Genomic DNA, 14,540 nt, shown 5'->3' with positions numbered 1-14,540 from the left:
GGTGACAATGGATTCCACAGATTCACCACCCACTTGCTTAGAAAATTCCTCTTCATATTCATTCTAAAGGAGCATCCCTTTATTCTGAGGATATCCTTCTATTCTTTGACTCTCCCTCTACTGGAAGCATTCTCTCCACATCCATTCTGTCTATGTTTCCCAACCATTTTCGTCCAGTTTACCCCTGGCAACTTTAATCGCACATAACAATATTATTTCGCTTATTTATGAACAACTAATGATGAACAGATACTGGTATACCAGAGCCAAACACGGTCAGTCAATGAGAAAAAATATGTGCAAACCCAGAATCAACAAATTTACCCCCTGGGTAGGCAAAATTTACCCCCTGGGTTGGGAACCCTTAGTCTACGTCTTTCATTATTTGGTAGGTTTCATAGAAACATAGAAACAAAAAAAATAGGTGCAAGTGTAGGCCATTCGGCCCTTTGAGCCTGCACCGCCATTCAATATGATCATGGCTGATCATCCAACTCAGTATCCTGTACCTGCCTTCTCTCCATACCCCCTGATCCCTTTAGCCACAAGGGCCACATCTAACTCCCTCTTAAATATAGCAATACAATTGAGAATAAATCAATGCTTATTTGTCTTTTACCAGAATAATACGGTGTCTGGAGGAATGACCCGGCGGAATACATATGTCTGCAGTGAAAGAACAAACATAGATAAGCATTCTGTATTACAGAATGGTAAAGAGAACAGGTAAATTAGTCAAATTTGTTTTATAATGATGCTGAATTTGCTTTTGGAACAATTTATTAAACTAATATTCCAAATGAATCAGTTGGAATGATAGAAGATAAATTTTAAAATTGTACATGCCACATATCTAATATTCCTCTGTTTACTTGCATTAGGACTTTCCATGTGCTGAAATATATTTTAATGCCTAAAAATTACATAATACTGAAATAAATTTTCTGCTGCTTTGCAGTTTTTAAATTGCTTTTCTCTTTCTGTCTTCACTTGTATTTTAATTTTAAAAGTTAAAAAGCAAACTTCTTTAAACAGCATGGTGTTTACTTTCTTTTAATTTGCACTTGTTCGACATTGTGCTCCACATTGTACTTCTGTCTGCTTCTGCCTCTATCTCAACCACACCATCGCAGCCTGACAGAAATGTCTGCTTGTACAACTAGTTCTGCGTCTGCATATGTATCTGCTCCTGCATCTACATCCGCTTCTGCTACACCTTCCACTTCTACCCGATTGCGACATCAGAAGTCAATGTCCATATCAGGCTCAGGGTATGCTTCCAAGATGATGCCTGCAATAGACAATGAAGCAGATAACTTCAGCCCGAAGTAAGCAAAGGAAGCTACTTCATTAAGTTTACCTGCTGATGTTTTTATGTATTCTAATTCTGTTTAACTTTCTTTGTTTTGGAATTTGTAAATGATTGCATTGACTTATATGCAGCCTAACTTTGGTGCCACAATTCTGAAGAATTTAACTCATGGGCCCATTTAATTGCAGTCCTGAGTTGGCACATGCATATTTTATGTAGAATATACACTGCCCTCCATAGTATTTGGGACAAAGACCCATAATTTATTTATTGGACAGGTTGGGTAAGTGGGCAGATGCTTGGCAGTTTAATGTGGATAAATGTGGGGTTATCCACTTTGGTGTCAAAAACAGGAAGGCAGATTATTATCTGAATAGTGTCAAGTTGGGAAAAGGGGAAGTACAATGGGATCTGGGGGTCCTTGTTCATCAGTCACTGAAAGTAAGCATGCAGGTACATACAGCAAGCAGTGAAGAAAGCGAATGGCATGTTGGCCTTCATAACAAGAGGAGTTGTGTATAGGAGCAAAGAGGTCGTTCTACAGTTGCACAGGGCCCCAGTGAGACCACACCTGGAGTATTGTGTGCAGTTTTGGTCTCCAAATTTGAGGAAGGGCATTCTTGCTATTGAGGGAGTGCAGTGTAGGTTCACAAGGTTAATTCCCGGGATGGCGGGACTGTCATATGCTGAGAGAATGGAGGGGCTGGGCTTGTATACTCTGGAATTCAGAAGGATGAGAGGGTATCGTATTGAAACATATAAGATTATTAAAGGTTTGGACATGCTAGAGGCAGGAATCACGTTCCCGATGTTGGGGAAGTCCAGAACCAGGGGCCACAGTTTAAGAATAAGGGGTAAGCCATTTAGAACGGAGATGAGGAAACACTTTTTCACACAGGGAGTTGTGAGTCTGTGGAATTCTCTGCCTCGGTGGGCAGTGGAGGCCGGTTCTCTGGATTATTTCAAGAGAGAGCTAGATAGGGCTCTTAAATATAGCGGAATCAGGGGATATGTGTTGTACTTCCGGTGGCGCTGGTGCCAGCAGCCTCCACCTACAGCCCGGTATCTTTTTGTTTTTTTGTTTATTTAGTTATGTAAAAGTGTGTTTTTTTGTGTTTTTTTTGTGTTTTGATGTGGGGGAAGAGGGTACGGTGCGGGGGATACCGTCCTTCAGCCGCTTCCTGGTGAAGAAGCGACTATTATTCGAGTCGCGCCCCCGCCCCCCCCCCCCCCAGCGGCCTACCTACTGGATTGGCGTGGACTTTCCTGCCAGGACCGACCAGAGCTCCAGCAGCGGCGGGACAGCGCTGATACATCGCGGGGCTGGCGATGCCTTACCGGGGATCGCCGTCTGGAGCCCGGAGTGCTGGACCTGTGGCACCGACATCATGGAGCTGCTGTTTGCGGAGCTCCCAACGCGGGCGGCGCTGATGGACAGCGCGGGGTCCTGCGACTCTGCCCGGCTCGGCCTGCGGACTCGGGAGCTGCGGACACGGGAGCTGCGGACTCCGGCTGTGGGAGGCGGCTGATCGGGAGGTCCGGGCCGCTGAGGAGGAGGATGTTCACCGTCGGGGTTCGGCGTCGGCGTTCCACCAGCCCGGCGTGAGGGCCTGAACATCGGGCCACCCAGGGCGGCGACTGCGGGTGCTAGGAAGGCCTCGACCACGAGTGAACATCTGGGAAGAACGGAGTGGAGGCTGGCTGGACTATGGTGCCTTCCTCACCTTGGTGCCACTGTGTTATGTTGTGTCGTGGACTTTCAGTGTTTGTGCTTTTTGTTTTTTTAAATTCTATTTTATTTTTAATATGTTTTATTATTTATTATTATTTATTTATTTTTATTTTTATGATACTGCCTGTAAGGGAAATTCATTTCGTTGTCTCTAACTGAGACAATGACAATAAATTTGAATACAATACAATACAATACAATACAATATGGGGAGAAGGCAGGAACGGGGTACTGATTGAGGATGATCAGCCATGATCACATTGAATGGCGGTGCTGGCTTGAAGGGCCAAATGACCTACTCCTGCACCTATTGTCTATTTGCCTCTGTACTCCACAGTTTGAGATTTGTAATATAAAAAAATCACGTGGTTAAAGTGCACATTGTCAGATTTTATTAAAGCATATTTTTATACATTTTGGTTTCACCATTTAGAAATGACAATAGTGTTTATACATAGTCCCTCCATTTCAGGGCACCATAGTGTTTGCGATACAGGCGTCTGTAAGTGCTCAGGTGTGTTTAATTGCCTCCTTAATGCAGGTATCAGAGAGCTCTCAGCACCTAGTCTTTCCTCCAGTCTTTCCATCACCTTTGGAAACTTTTATTGCTGTTTATCAACATGAGGACCAAAGTTGTGCCAATGAAAGTCAAAGAAGCCATTATGAGACTGAGAAACAAGAATAAAACTGTTAGAGACATCAGCCAAACCATAGGCTTACCAAAATCAACTGTTTGGAACATCATTAAGAAGAAAGAGAGCACTGGTGAGCTTACTAATCGCAAAGGGACTGGCAGGCCAAGGAAGACCTCCACAGCTGCTGACAGAAGAATTCTCTCTATAATAAAGAAAAAATCCCCAAACACCTGTCCGACAGATCAGAAACACTTTTCTGGAGTCAGGTGTGGATTTGTCAATGACCACTATCCGCAGTAGACTTCATGAACAGAAGCTACACTGTAAGATGCAAACCACTGGTTAGCCGCAAAAATTGCCAGGTTTACAGTTTGCCAAGAAGTACTTAAAAGAGCAACCACAGTTCTGGAAAAATGTCTTGTGGACAGATCAGATGAAGATTAACTTATATCAGAGTGATGGCAAGAGCAAAGTATGGAGGAGAGAAGGAACTGCCCAATATCCAAAGCATACCACCTCATCTGTGAAACACAGTGGTGGGGGTGTTATGGTCTGGGCATGGATGGCTACTGAAGGTACTGGCTCACTTCCTTCGCTCCATAGATGCTGCTGCACCCGCTGAGTTTTCCCAGCAATTTTGTGTACCTTCGATATTCCAGCATCTGCAGTTCCCTTTTGAACACGGCTTCATTGATGATACAACTGCTGATGGTAGTAGCATAATGAATTCTGAAGTGTATAGACACATCCTTTCTGCTCAAGTTCAAACAAATGCCTCAAAACTCATTGGCCAGCGGTTCATTCTACAGCAAGACAATAATCCCAAACATGAAGCAACAAAGGAGTTTTTCAAAGCTAAAAAATCATCAATTCTTGAGTGGCCAAGTCAATCACCCGATCTGAACCCAATTGAGCATGCCTTTTATATGCTGAAGAGAAAACTGAAGGTGACTAGTCCCCAAAACAAGCATAAGCTAAAGATGGCTGCAATACAGACCTGGCCGAGAATCACCAGAGAAGACACCCAGCAACTGGTGATGTCCATGAATCGCAGACTTCAAGTAGTCATTGCAGGCAAAGGATATGCAACAAAATACTAAACATGACTACTTTCATTTACATGACATTGCTGTGTCCCAAACATTATGGTGCCCTGAAATGTGGGGACTATGTATAAATACTGCTGTAATTTCCACATGGTGAAACTAAAATGTATAAAAATGGCCTTTATTAAAATCTGTCAATATGCTCTTTAACTACGTAATTTTTTCAAATTGTGGAGTACAAAGGCAAATAAATAAATGACGGGACTTTGTCCCAAACATTATGGAGGGCACTGTATAACATTCTTCAGTATAACATCAAAAGGCTGAATTAATGTTCTGAAAGTAACAGATCAGAAGTTCTGATTATTTGTATTTGAGCTGTAATTGTAAATACTACATGTCCACTCTTCAAGGTGGTTTTCTTAGCCCTTAAACTAAGGGGACCAGCTGTTTTATTTTCAGTTGGGTGTGCTTCACACACGCTTTCATAAGTAATTTTTCTCTGGCTTCATTTCAAATATAATTCTGGTTATCTCAAAGGGATTTTGATGAACCCAAATGAAATTGGGTTCATCAAATTGGTTTTGATGAACATCAATTGGTTTTATTTTCAGTTGGGTGTGCTTCACACACGCTTTCATAAGTAATTTTTCTCTGGCTTCATTTCAAATATAATTCTGGTTATCTCAAAGGGATTTTGATGAACCCAAATGAAATTGCCTGTGACTAGGTTTTGCAGTGCAACTTTTGTCAATTAAATGATATTTTTTTTTAAATGTTTAATGATTATATAATGCTTATATACCTGAATTGTGCATTCTTGTACAATTACAAGTCTAAAATTTTCACTTTTATCATTTAAGTGTTATGACTTTTAATAATTTTGACATACCAATTATTGCTAACTTATAAAGTTCTAAATACTAGATGGCTTTGTTATTTTAGGAGTTTTTTGTTGATTTGAGAAATAGTGGAATATTAATATTGAATTATAATTATAGAGCATGTAATTTTCTCTGTAATGATGTTGCTGTTTTTAAAAAGCAAGTTTTCTTGTAGCACTGCTCCAGGGCAAAGAACTCCTGTGACTTCCACCCACAGTATCAGCAGCGCCACTACTCCTGATCGAATGCGTTTCCCCAGAGGGACTGCAAGTCGTAGCACTTTCCACGGTGGCCAGCTCAGAGAGCGGCGAAATGCCACCTACAATGGACCGCCAGCATCCCCAACGCTCTCTCACGATGCCACTCCTTTGTCACAGACACGGAGCAGAGGCTCAACAAATCTCTTTAGTAAATTGACCTCAAAGCTCACAAGAAGGTAGGAAACATTTAGAATATCGATTTAAAAAATATATATGCATTATACATCAATTCATTCCAATTTATAGTATTTAATCTTAATAAATTGACATTGAACTTTCCACAAACATGAGTCTGTTGCTATACAGTGGTGCATAAGATTGTCATTAATGTTAAAGTAGCTTTGCCTAAAGTGTGAGGATTATGGTTCCTTGGAAGCTGTTGCTTTGATGTAACTTCAACAAAAATAATAGAGGCCAGGAGCACACCATATGAACCCTCAACACCATGTTAGCGTTAAATAATTTATTGTGCAGTAAAGCTTCTTGCAGCGTTGTGATAATCTCAGGTTTCAAGTGTAGATACTGTTTTTGTGTAGGTGAAATCATCAGCCAGTTTGCACAATCATGTCCCTTAAAACATGAGAAAACGACCCGCTTAATCTGTTTTTGGTGGAGTTAATTGGACTAAATTCTAGAAGAACTGTCCTGGACTTTAGTTAATACTATGGGTTCTTTAACATTCTCTTGCGGGATTTAATCGTTTCTGCCAAGAGGCGAGTAATTAAGATTACATGCTCACGTTTCCTGACTGGGCTACAATCTTCAGAATCAATGTGGGGTTGACAGCAATTGACTAAAATTGTATTGTGCCAGTTGTTCAATAATGCAGAAAGGTTTGAAATTACTTTTTTTGCATTAATAAAGAAAATGATCTGCATTTTTTTCACAACCTCAGAACATTCCACAATTTTTCTAAGATATTGTTGTATTAAATTATTATAGTGGTACAGTTATTTTACAATACAAGTGTACACATTAAGCATTACAATGTATTGGACAAAATATTGTTCAAATTCCGAGTAGGGTGATATACAAACAGTTTACAATTACTATTTAGATTTGTAGAAGTCCAAATTCAAATTGAGAACTTCTGAATTCATTTTTTAATTATTTCTTCTTGCAACATTGCAACTCTATTTTGAACATTTTTTATCATTTGGTTCCATATTGCATTATTATACGATTTCCCTGACACAAAACTTAACTATGAAGCAGCAAAGAAGTTTGGAAAATTCTTCTTGAATCTCATTGAAAGGTTCTTCATGATTCAACATCAGAAAAGCTATAAACTAGGTTTTGTTTCCTCCATTGCAGAAGATAGGGAAAACAAAATAATTTTGTGGAAAAGAAGTATACTGGAGGTTATCTTAAACAATTCCTGTCTCAAATGTGCTATGCTAATGATGCTTTAAACTTTTTTTTAACCTGAAATTATATGTAAAGTAATTGCAAAAGTATTTGTTTGGTGCACATAATGAGCATAATCTTCTTGTGAGGAAATTGTAATTAATGGACATGAATCTGCTCCATCATTGCTAAAATTGAACTCTGTAGCTATAACATTATGAACATTTTCAAAGTTAAACATAAGGAGAAATCCATCTTTGGTCATAATATAGTATAGTAGTGGTTTTGTGTTTTTGAACCTACGTTTTTGAAATTCAATCACATTGAAATCAACAGAGCTAAATTTCACAATTGATATACAATGTGAAGCCACCACTACATTGAGTGTTTACCACAATCGACTGAAGCTAAATATCTACCCAATTGGACCCTTTACCAAGTACAGGTATCCAGTCAGAATGTACCACAAGCTTGAACTAAGTTATTCATGTGAAAAAAACAGAATAAATTCATTTTAACAATCAAGATTGAGCTATTCCTGACTGGTCTGTTGGAACAGTCATACTTTCTACATAGCTTGAATCTAGATAGCAGTTGTGGCTAGGTTATTCACACCTAATTATCTCATGGCATCTTTCTCATTACTATTGTTTGATTTAGGCATAAAACATGCAATTTTTGTATTACATACATTTGAATTTTATTTACATTTTTGCTTTCTCATTTTTTTTTAAATTTAGAAACATGTCTTTCAGATTTTCCAAAAGGTAGGATTTAAAATGTGATGGCTTAATCTGCAATGTTAGCAGAAACCTGATTTCACAGCCTTGATAACTCAATGACTTGCTGCTTACATGAGAAAAAAGTAATGGTTATGAAAGCACTATAAATTGTATACTATTAGACCATTAATGATGGGGAGCATTTTAAAAATAGCTGCAGCTGAGCATGCTAACCACCTGCTATTGTATTAGATTCATTTTTAACTGAAAATGTGATGGGATTATATTGCTCTTCTATTAATGCACCCAGCATGAGTGGTTTCACATTTTTTAATTGAATAATTAGCACTGTAAATCTGGTCTTCGGAAATAACATTTTTAATACATTATGGGCTGAGGAAGCAGATTCTGTGATTGCAGTTCCAAAGTCTGCTGTAAAAAGTATGATTTAGAATCAAGGTGCAGGGAAAATGGATTTCTGTGGTAACTGGTGTAATTTTGAGTACCATTTATGCATTTTAGAACAGATGATTTGCCATACCTCATGGAAAAGTCTTGTTTAAAAAGAAATGCTAGAAAGACACAGTGGGTCAGTCAGCATCTGCAGAGAGGAATCATAGTTGATGTTTCAATTTGATGACCAGAAAATGTCAGAAAGGAAACATTTTAAGTTGCAGCAGAGCAGTGAAGCAAACAAATGAACTCTCTGATTTAGATTATCAGCATATGTGAGAAGCTTTGTACATCTAATGAAATGATTTTCCCCTTCCATGATATTATTTATTTGGGTATGATTCCGCTTAGCTTAATTGTGTATGTTTCTTCAAGGGGAATATTTACTCTTTAGGTAGACAAAAATGCTGGAGAAACTCAGCAGGTGAGGCAGGATCTATGGAGCGAAGGAAATAGGAAACGTCGCCTATTTCCTTTGCTCCATACATGCTGCCTCACCCGCTTAGTTTCTCTAGCATTTTTGTCTACCTTCGATTTTCCAGCATCTGCTGTTCCTTCTTAAACAGATTTACTGTGTTGTCTTTATAATATATCATGATACTGTAGTGCTTAATTTACTGTAATGATGTTGTGCAGTACATTATGTGTAATGCAGTACATTAGCTAATAACTAAAATATGTCTCACCCTGATGAGATCTATCCCAGGTTATTATTGAGAGAGGTAAGAGAGGAGATTGCAGGAGCATTGACCAAGAACTTTGTATCTTTGTAACTTTGCTTACCCCAATCTTTGCCGTTCATAATTTTATATACTTCTATGATGTCTCCCCTCAGCCTTCTGTGTTTATCCAACCTCTCCTTGTAGCTGATACCCTTAAATCCAGGCAAATTTCTGACAAAATTCTGTGTTTGCTCCGGATGCTCAGCATTCCTCGCATATCCCAAAGATGTGCATGTCTGTTGATTAATTGGCTTCCGTAAATTACCCCTAGTGTGTAGGGTGGATGCGAAAATGAGACAATAGGACTAATGTGAACGGGTGATCGACGCTTGATGTGGACTTGATGGGCCAAAGCTCCTGTTTCCATGCTGTGTCTTTCAAACAAAAGAGAAAATAAAGTAACAACATTTATCTACTCTTCAGTCCTCTGAGACCTTGCCTGTGACAAGAGATCATGCAAAGATTTTCATTAAAGCCCCTGCAATCTCCCCTCGCATCTCTTAATGATTTGGGATGGATCTGATCAGGTTTTGGGGATTTAACAGAATGTTGCCTGGATTTGAGGGTATTAGCTAGAAGGAGAGTTTGGACAAACTTGGATTGTTTCTCTGGAGTCGGAGGCTGAGGGGAGATCTGACAGTAGGTAAAATTATGATAGCCAATTGGATTGTAAACTGGATTAAAATAAAGTCAGTGTCATGGATTGGTGAAGGCTTAAGGGAATGAACCTCAGATGTTAAAAAAAAATTAAGAGTTCTACTCTGGGTCTACTGAATCATAGCATTTGTAAATGATATTGAAGAAGATTGTACGTTTAATATTTCAGAAACTGGTACCTGTTGTCACATGATTTGGTCGAGTGATCGCCTGAGATAAGCTGAAGAGTGAAATTTATCTTGCATTTGTATAACAATCTAGGGAAGAAACATAAAACATTGTTTGGTGTCTTCTACTGACAGGTGTAAATTGAACAATGGGTTTATGTGTGATTTACTGACCATCTATTGAATATATTTAGTCAATATGAAGTTATTATCAAATTGATAAATCAGAGGATTCATTTTCAGGAAATTCACAACTAATTCACAATTAATTTTACACTACAAACACGTAGGCAAACAGAAACCACATCATGTTCTTACCAGCAGAATGACATGTAGGCAGTTAGAATATTTTCTTGTTGGTGTTTAAGAAATAAATGTTGTTCTAACTTCTGCCACTTATGCCTTACCACTCTGGCCAACTAACATACTGCGATTCATTGAATAACTCCACCTTTCAGTTTCTTTGCATCGAAAAGGTGGTACATTTGTCATTGCAGCATTATCTTGTTCCAGTACCAAAGAATTAGCTTGATGATGTGCATCCTATAGTAAAGTTGGAATAACTCAGACATGAGTGTTGCATACTCACTATTAAGTTCCATAATAAAGTAAAAGATAGACACAAAAAGTTGGAGTAATTCAGCAGGACAGGCAGCAACTCTGGGAAGAAGGAATGGTGACGTTTCGGGTTGAGACCTATTGACCCGAAACATCACCCATTCCTTCTCTCCGGAAACGCTGAGGTACTCCAGCTATTTGTGTCTATCTTCAGTTTAAAACAGCATCTGCAGTTCCTTCCTATCCCTAATAAAATATTTTGACTTTACTGATGCTCCCACTGGGAATTTGTGGGAAACACGAGGAGGATTCACTAGCTTGTATACAAAATGAGATGAAAAGTTGGTATTGGTTAATATTTTTCCGGAACTGTCAAAGATTGAAATCTTAAACAATTCTGAAATACTAATAAACTTTTTTTTAATGTTAAAACAAAATGTAGACATTTTCAAACGCTTCCAAAAACTTAAAATTAACACATCCCTGGTATTTTTAAGAATCCTTGAACATTTTAAGAATGGTCTTCAACTTTAAATCATTTTTAAATAGAGCCGGGATGTTTAGGCACTAAAAAACGATGAAATAGGCAGGCAAATAGGCATAATAAAATTACAGAAAAGGCATTTATTGACAAAAATGTTATAAAAGGCATGTATTTCCACCACCAAGATATGGTTAAAAATTATAATATAAAGGTATACTACATTAATATAAAGGTACTAGACTAAGTGGGACCCGTTGGATCCCAGTCACATGGGAGGCCTGGTCCCCCAACGCAACCCATTCCCCAACGCAATATTCCACCACTCACCCGTTCCCCCAATGCAATATTCCACCACTCACCCATAGCCAGCAACTGCACAGGTGCGACTGGGAGGGAGGGTTGTGTGGGCAGGGTGGGGGGGAGGGGTACGTGGGCGGGGGGAGGGGTACGTGGGCGGTGGGAGGGTTGTGGCAGGGAGGGGTGTGGAGGCAGGGGGGTGCTGTGGGGGCGGGGGCGTTGTGGGCGAAGGGGTGTGTGGGGGAGGGGTGTGGGCTGGGGGGATGTGGGGGTAGGGGTATGTGTGGAGGGGGTGTGTGGGAGGGGGTGTGAGCGGGGGAGAGGGGTGTGGGAGGGGGGAGAGGGGTGGGGGTATGGGTGGGGGGGGGAGAGCTCGGAGAAAAAACGGGAAAAGCCATGGGGAAGAGGAGGGTATCCCGGCCCGTTTTTGAGCTGCAATTAACTGTGCCAGTCGGGGTGACCGTGAGGCACAGCTACCTAAATTTACAGTCCAAAAAAAAGATAGAAACTAAGGTAAATTCAAGAGGGAGCTGAAGGTGCAAAAACAGCGGAAGTGCTTGGCGGACATTTGCCGTGGAGATTTAAAGATCGAAAATATCGGGAATTATCGCGTTTGCTCGCTGCATTTCATCAAAAGTAAGGCATTATTGACTTTTTATCTTTATTCATTTGTTATATGAAAAGTTTTAAAAGTGAAAAATCCGTCAGTAAAATTGCAAAATCGCCCATGGTTCTCAGGTGGGTTTTAACATGCAAAATGAAAACGCTTCTGAAGCGCCATTTATCATTTAAATAATCGTAAACTATCAATGCGTTTTGAAATAAATTTTACTCAGATGCAAGCTAAGGAATGGGATAATTGCCAGCTGTTAGTTGGACAAAATTAGGACATTTATTATTTGCCAAAATATATTTCTCAATGTTTCTTGTTTAAAGCCTGCACAATCAGTAAAATTTATTTCAAAACGCATTGATAGTTGTGTCTATCTTTTACTTTATTATGGAACTTTTCATATAACAAATGATGCCGAATGAACGCAGGGGTCTGAACCAATCGCTGACCATTGTAGATGACTGATAAGGTGTCGGACCATTCCTGTCCCCGGAGACATCATGTCTGTTCGGCGACGTTTCGATGGCATATCCATTAGGCGTCGTGTCCATTCGGCTTTGTGTCCGTTCAGTTTTCGGCGCCGCATGCTTTCGGCTTCTTGGCTCTTTGACGTGATGTCCGTTCGGGATTTGGCTTCGACTTCGTGGCTTTGGCTTCTCATCCTACAGCGTCCCATCCAGGTAAAACGGCCAAAAAAGGCTGATTTAGGCACTCGATCGTGAAAAGGGCATTATCTTCGTGAAATCATCAAAAAAGGCATGAAAAGGCACCTATGGCAAAATCCTGGCTCTATTTTTAAATATCATCTCTTAACCCGAGTCATTCATAATAATAATAATAATAATACACTTTATTGTCATTGTAAAATCATACAACGAAATTTCAGGCGTACTGCCTGAGCGGAGCTCCAACGTAACAAATAAATAATGACGACAATGGAAACAACAACAAATTCAGAACAATTGTCCTGCATTGAGATCAATGGCATCACTTGTCCTTCTGCAGAATGTTTTGGCAAGTTTATATCGTAAGTGTTGAGTAATCAGCCCAAGGTCCTGCTTCCTCGCTGAATTGCTTGATGGCTGCAGTATCATACTGTGTTCTGATAGCTTGTCTGTTAATCATTCACATCAACTTCAGGATTTCCATGTTCATGGAAATCACAAAACTTGTCATTTTGCAAGAGTATGATGTCAAATACCGAAAGATTTTACCTTATCACGAAACAAAGCTTGGGCCATCAGCTTGAAGGAAATTGTTTACAGGCCCTCCCCAGTTATGGCAGTGTTCGATTCCTGAGAACTGTTCTCAAACCCAACTGTTCATAAGTTGGAAATGCGGCAACGATCTGATTACCCACATGGCAGAAGATGTCTGTGGCTCCACAGCAGCTAGCAGATCCATCCCATTGAGCCTACCAAGTGCTCGTTCAAAATTTCAGACTGTTCATAAACTGGAGTGGATCTATGTACAAAGACTTTTACAAGTGCGGTTGTATATCAATTTAGTTATTGTAGAAACTGTCCTCCAGTACTAACGGGGAAGTTCTGATACCTTCATTTAACAATTAAATTAATATCTCTATATGAATCTTGTTTCCATATTTTTTGTTGTTGAGTATGTCCATTAAAATTCTTTGAATTTATCTATTTTTCATCCATTCTTCCTCCAATGTAATCAGTATTAGCATTTTAAATTATCCAGATTGGAGAAGGAATTTACAGACCAGTCAGAGATACATTTCAGAACTTTTATTTCAGAAATTATAATGGAATAAATGTGCTTACTAACCTTTTGCTCTAAGGTTTGAATGTATTTGTAAACCAGTTAATTACTGCAAACCATTTCATTATCACTGACCAAAGGGAATGCTGGATGGAAAGTTGTTAACTATCTTGTAAACCTATTATTTTTACAACTAATAGGCATGTAAGTGTTATCTTTTGTTTCTTAAATAAAGAAGAGCTGTTAATTGAAATCTTACTCATGATACTCAAATTATGTTTGTTCCAAACGCCAATCATAGCCTTCAAATTTTCGACGATTTTACACTAACAATATCCTAAGATTAAGTAATATAATTTTTGGAATCAGGAATCATCTTTATAAAGTGCAAGTTTTCATAAATATATTTTTTTTTTCAAAACCTGCAACTTTTGTAATGATCTTATTAACAAGAAGCAGGACAATTAAGGGCACAAGTCAAGAGTGTTTATTTCATATTTCCATATTATGCATATGGGACAGAATAATCAATTGCATGTTTATTTCTGCTATTCAAAACAAATTTCCCAATATGACTGATATAGCAGCACAATACAATTCATGATATAACTCCTCTCTCAGAATAGTTGATACATAGTTAAATTGGTTTTGCTTAATGCTCATCTTAGTTTCAGTTTTAGAGCAAGGAAACAGGCCCTTCAGCACTGTCTATGCTGACTTTGATCACCTGTTCACACTAGTTCTATGCTATCTCACTGCCTACTCGGGGCAATTTACAGAGGCCAATTAACCTACAAACCTGCATGTCTTTGGGATGTAGGAGGAGTCCCACGCGGTCACAGGGAGAATGTGCAAACTCCTCACAGACAGTGCCTGAGGACAGGATCAATCCCAGGTCTCTGGTGTTATGAGGCAGCAGCTCTGTG

The 14,540-nt window shown here is 39.3% G+C and overlaps 1 protein-coding gene across 10 annotated transcripts in view; it reads left to right on the top strand.

Annotated features, from left to right (window-relative positions):
- Positions 1-14,540, top strand: part of mark3 (microtubule affinity regulating kinase 3) — a 92,364-nt gene that overhangs the window by 64,680 nt on the left and 13,144 nt on the right. For 3 of the 10 annotated variants that reach the window (XM_033027085.1, XM_033027083.1, XM_033027089.1), the window contains exons 12-14: positions 623-726; positions 1,134-1,328; positions 5,785-6,045. In XM_033027085.1, the coding sequence (XP_032882976.1) occupies positions 623-726; positions 1,134-1,328; positions 5,785-6,045 (560 nt within the window). Of the gene's footprint in view, positions 1-622; positions 727-1,133; positions 1,329-5,784; positions 6,046-7,956; positions 7,984-14,540 lie in introns of all 10 variants that reach the window. The other 7 variants (XM_033027091.1, XM_033027090.1, XM_033027092.1 and 4 more) reach the window with 4 other exon arrangements.

This window comes from Amblyraja radiata, chromosome 9 (genome assembly GCF_010909765.2).
Source record: "Amblyraja radiata isolate CabotCenter1 chromosome 9, sAmbRad1.1.pri, whole genome shotgun sequence".
Taxonomy (NCBI): Eukaryota; Metazoa; Chordata; class Chondrichthyes; order Rajiformes; family Rajidae; genus Amblyraja; species Amblyraja radiata.
This window is presented reverse-complemented; position numbering and strand designations above follow the sequence as displayed.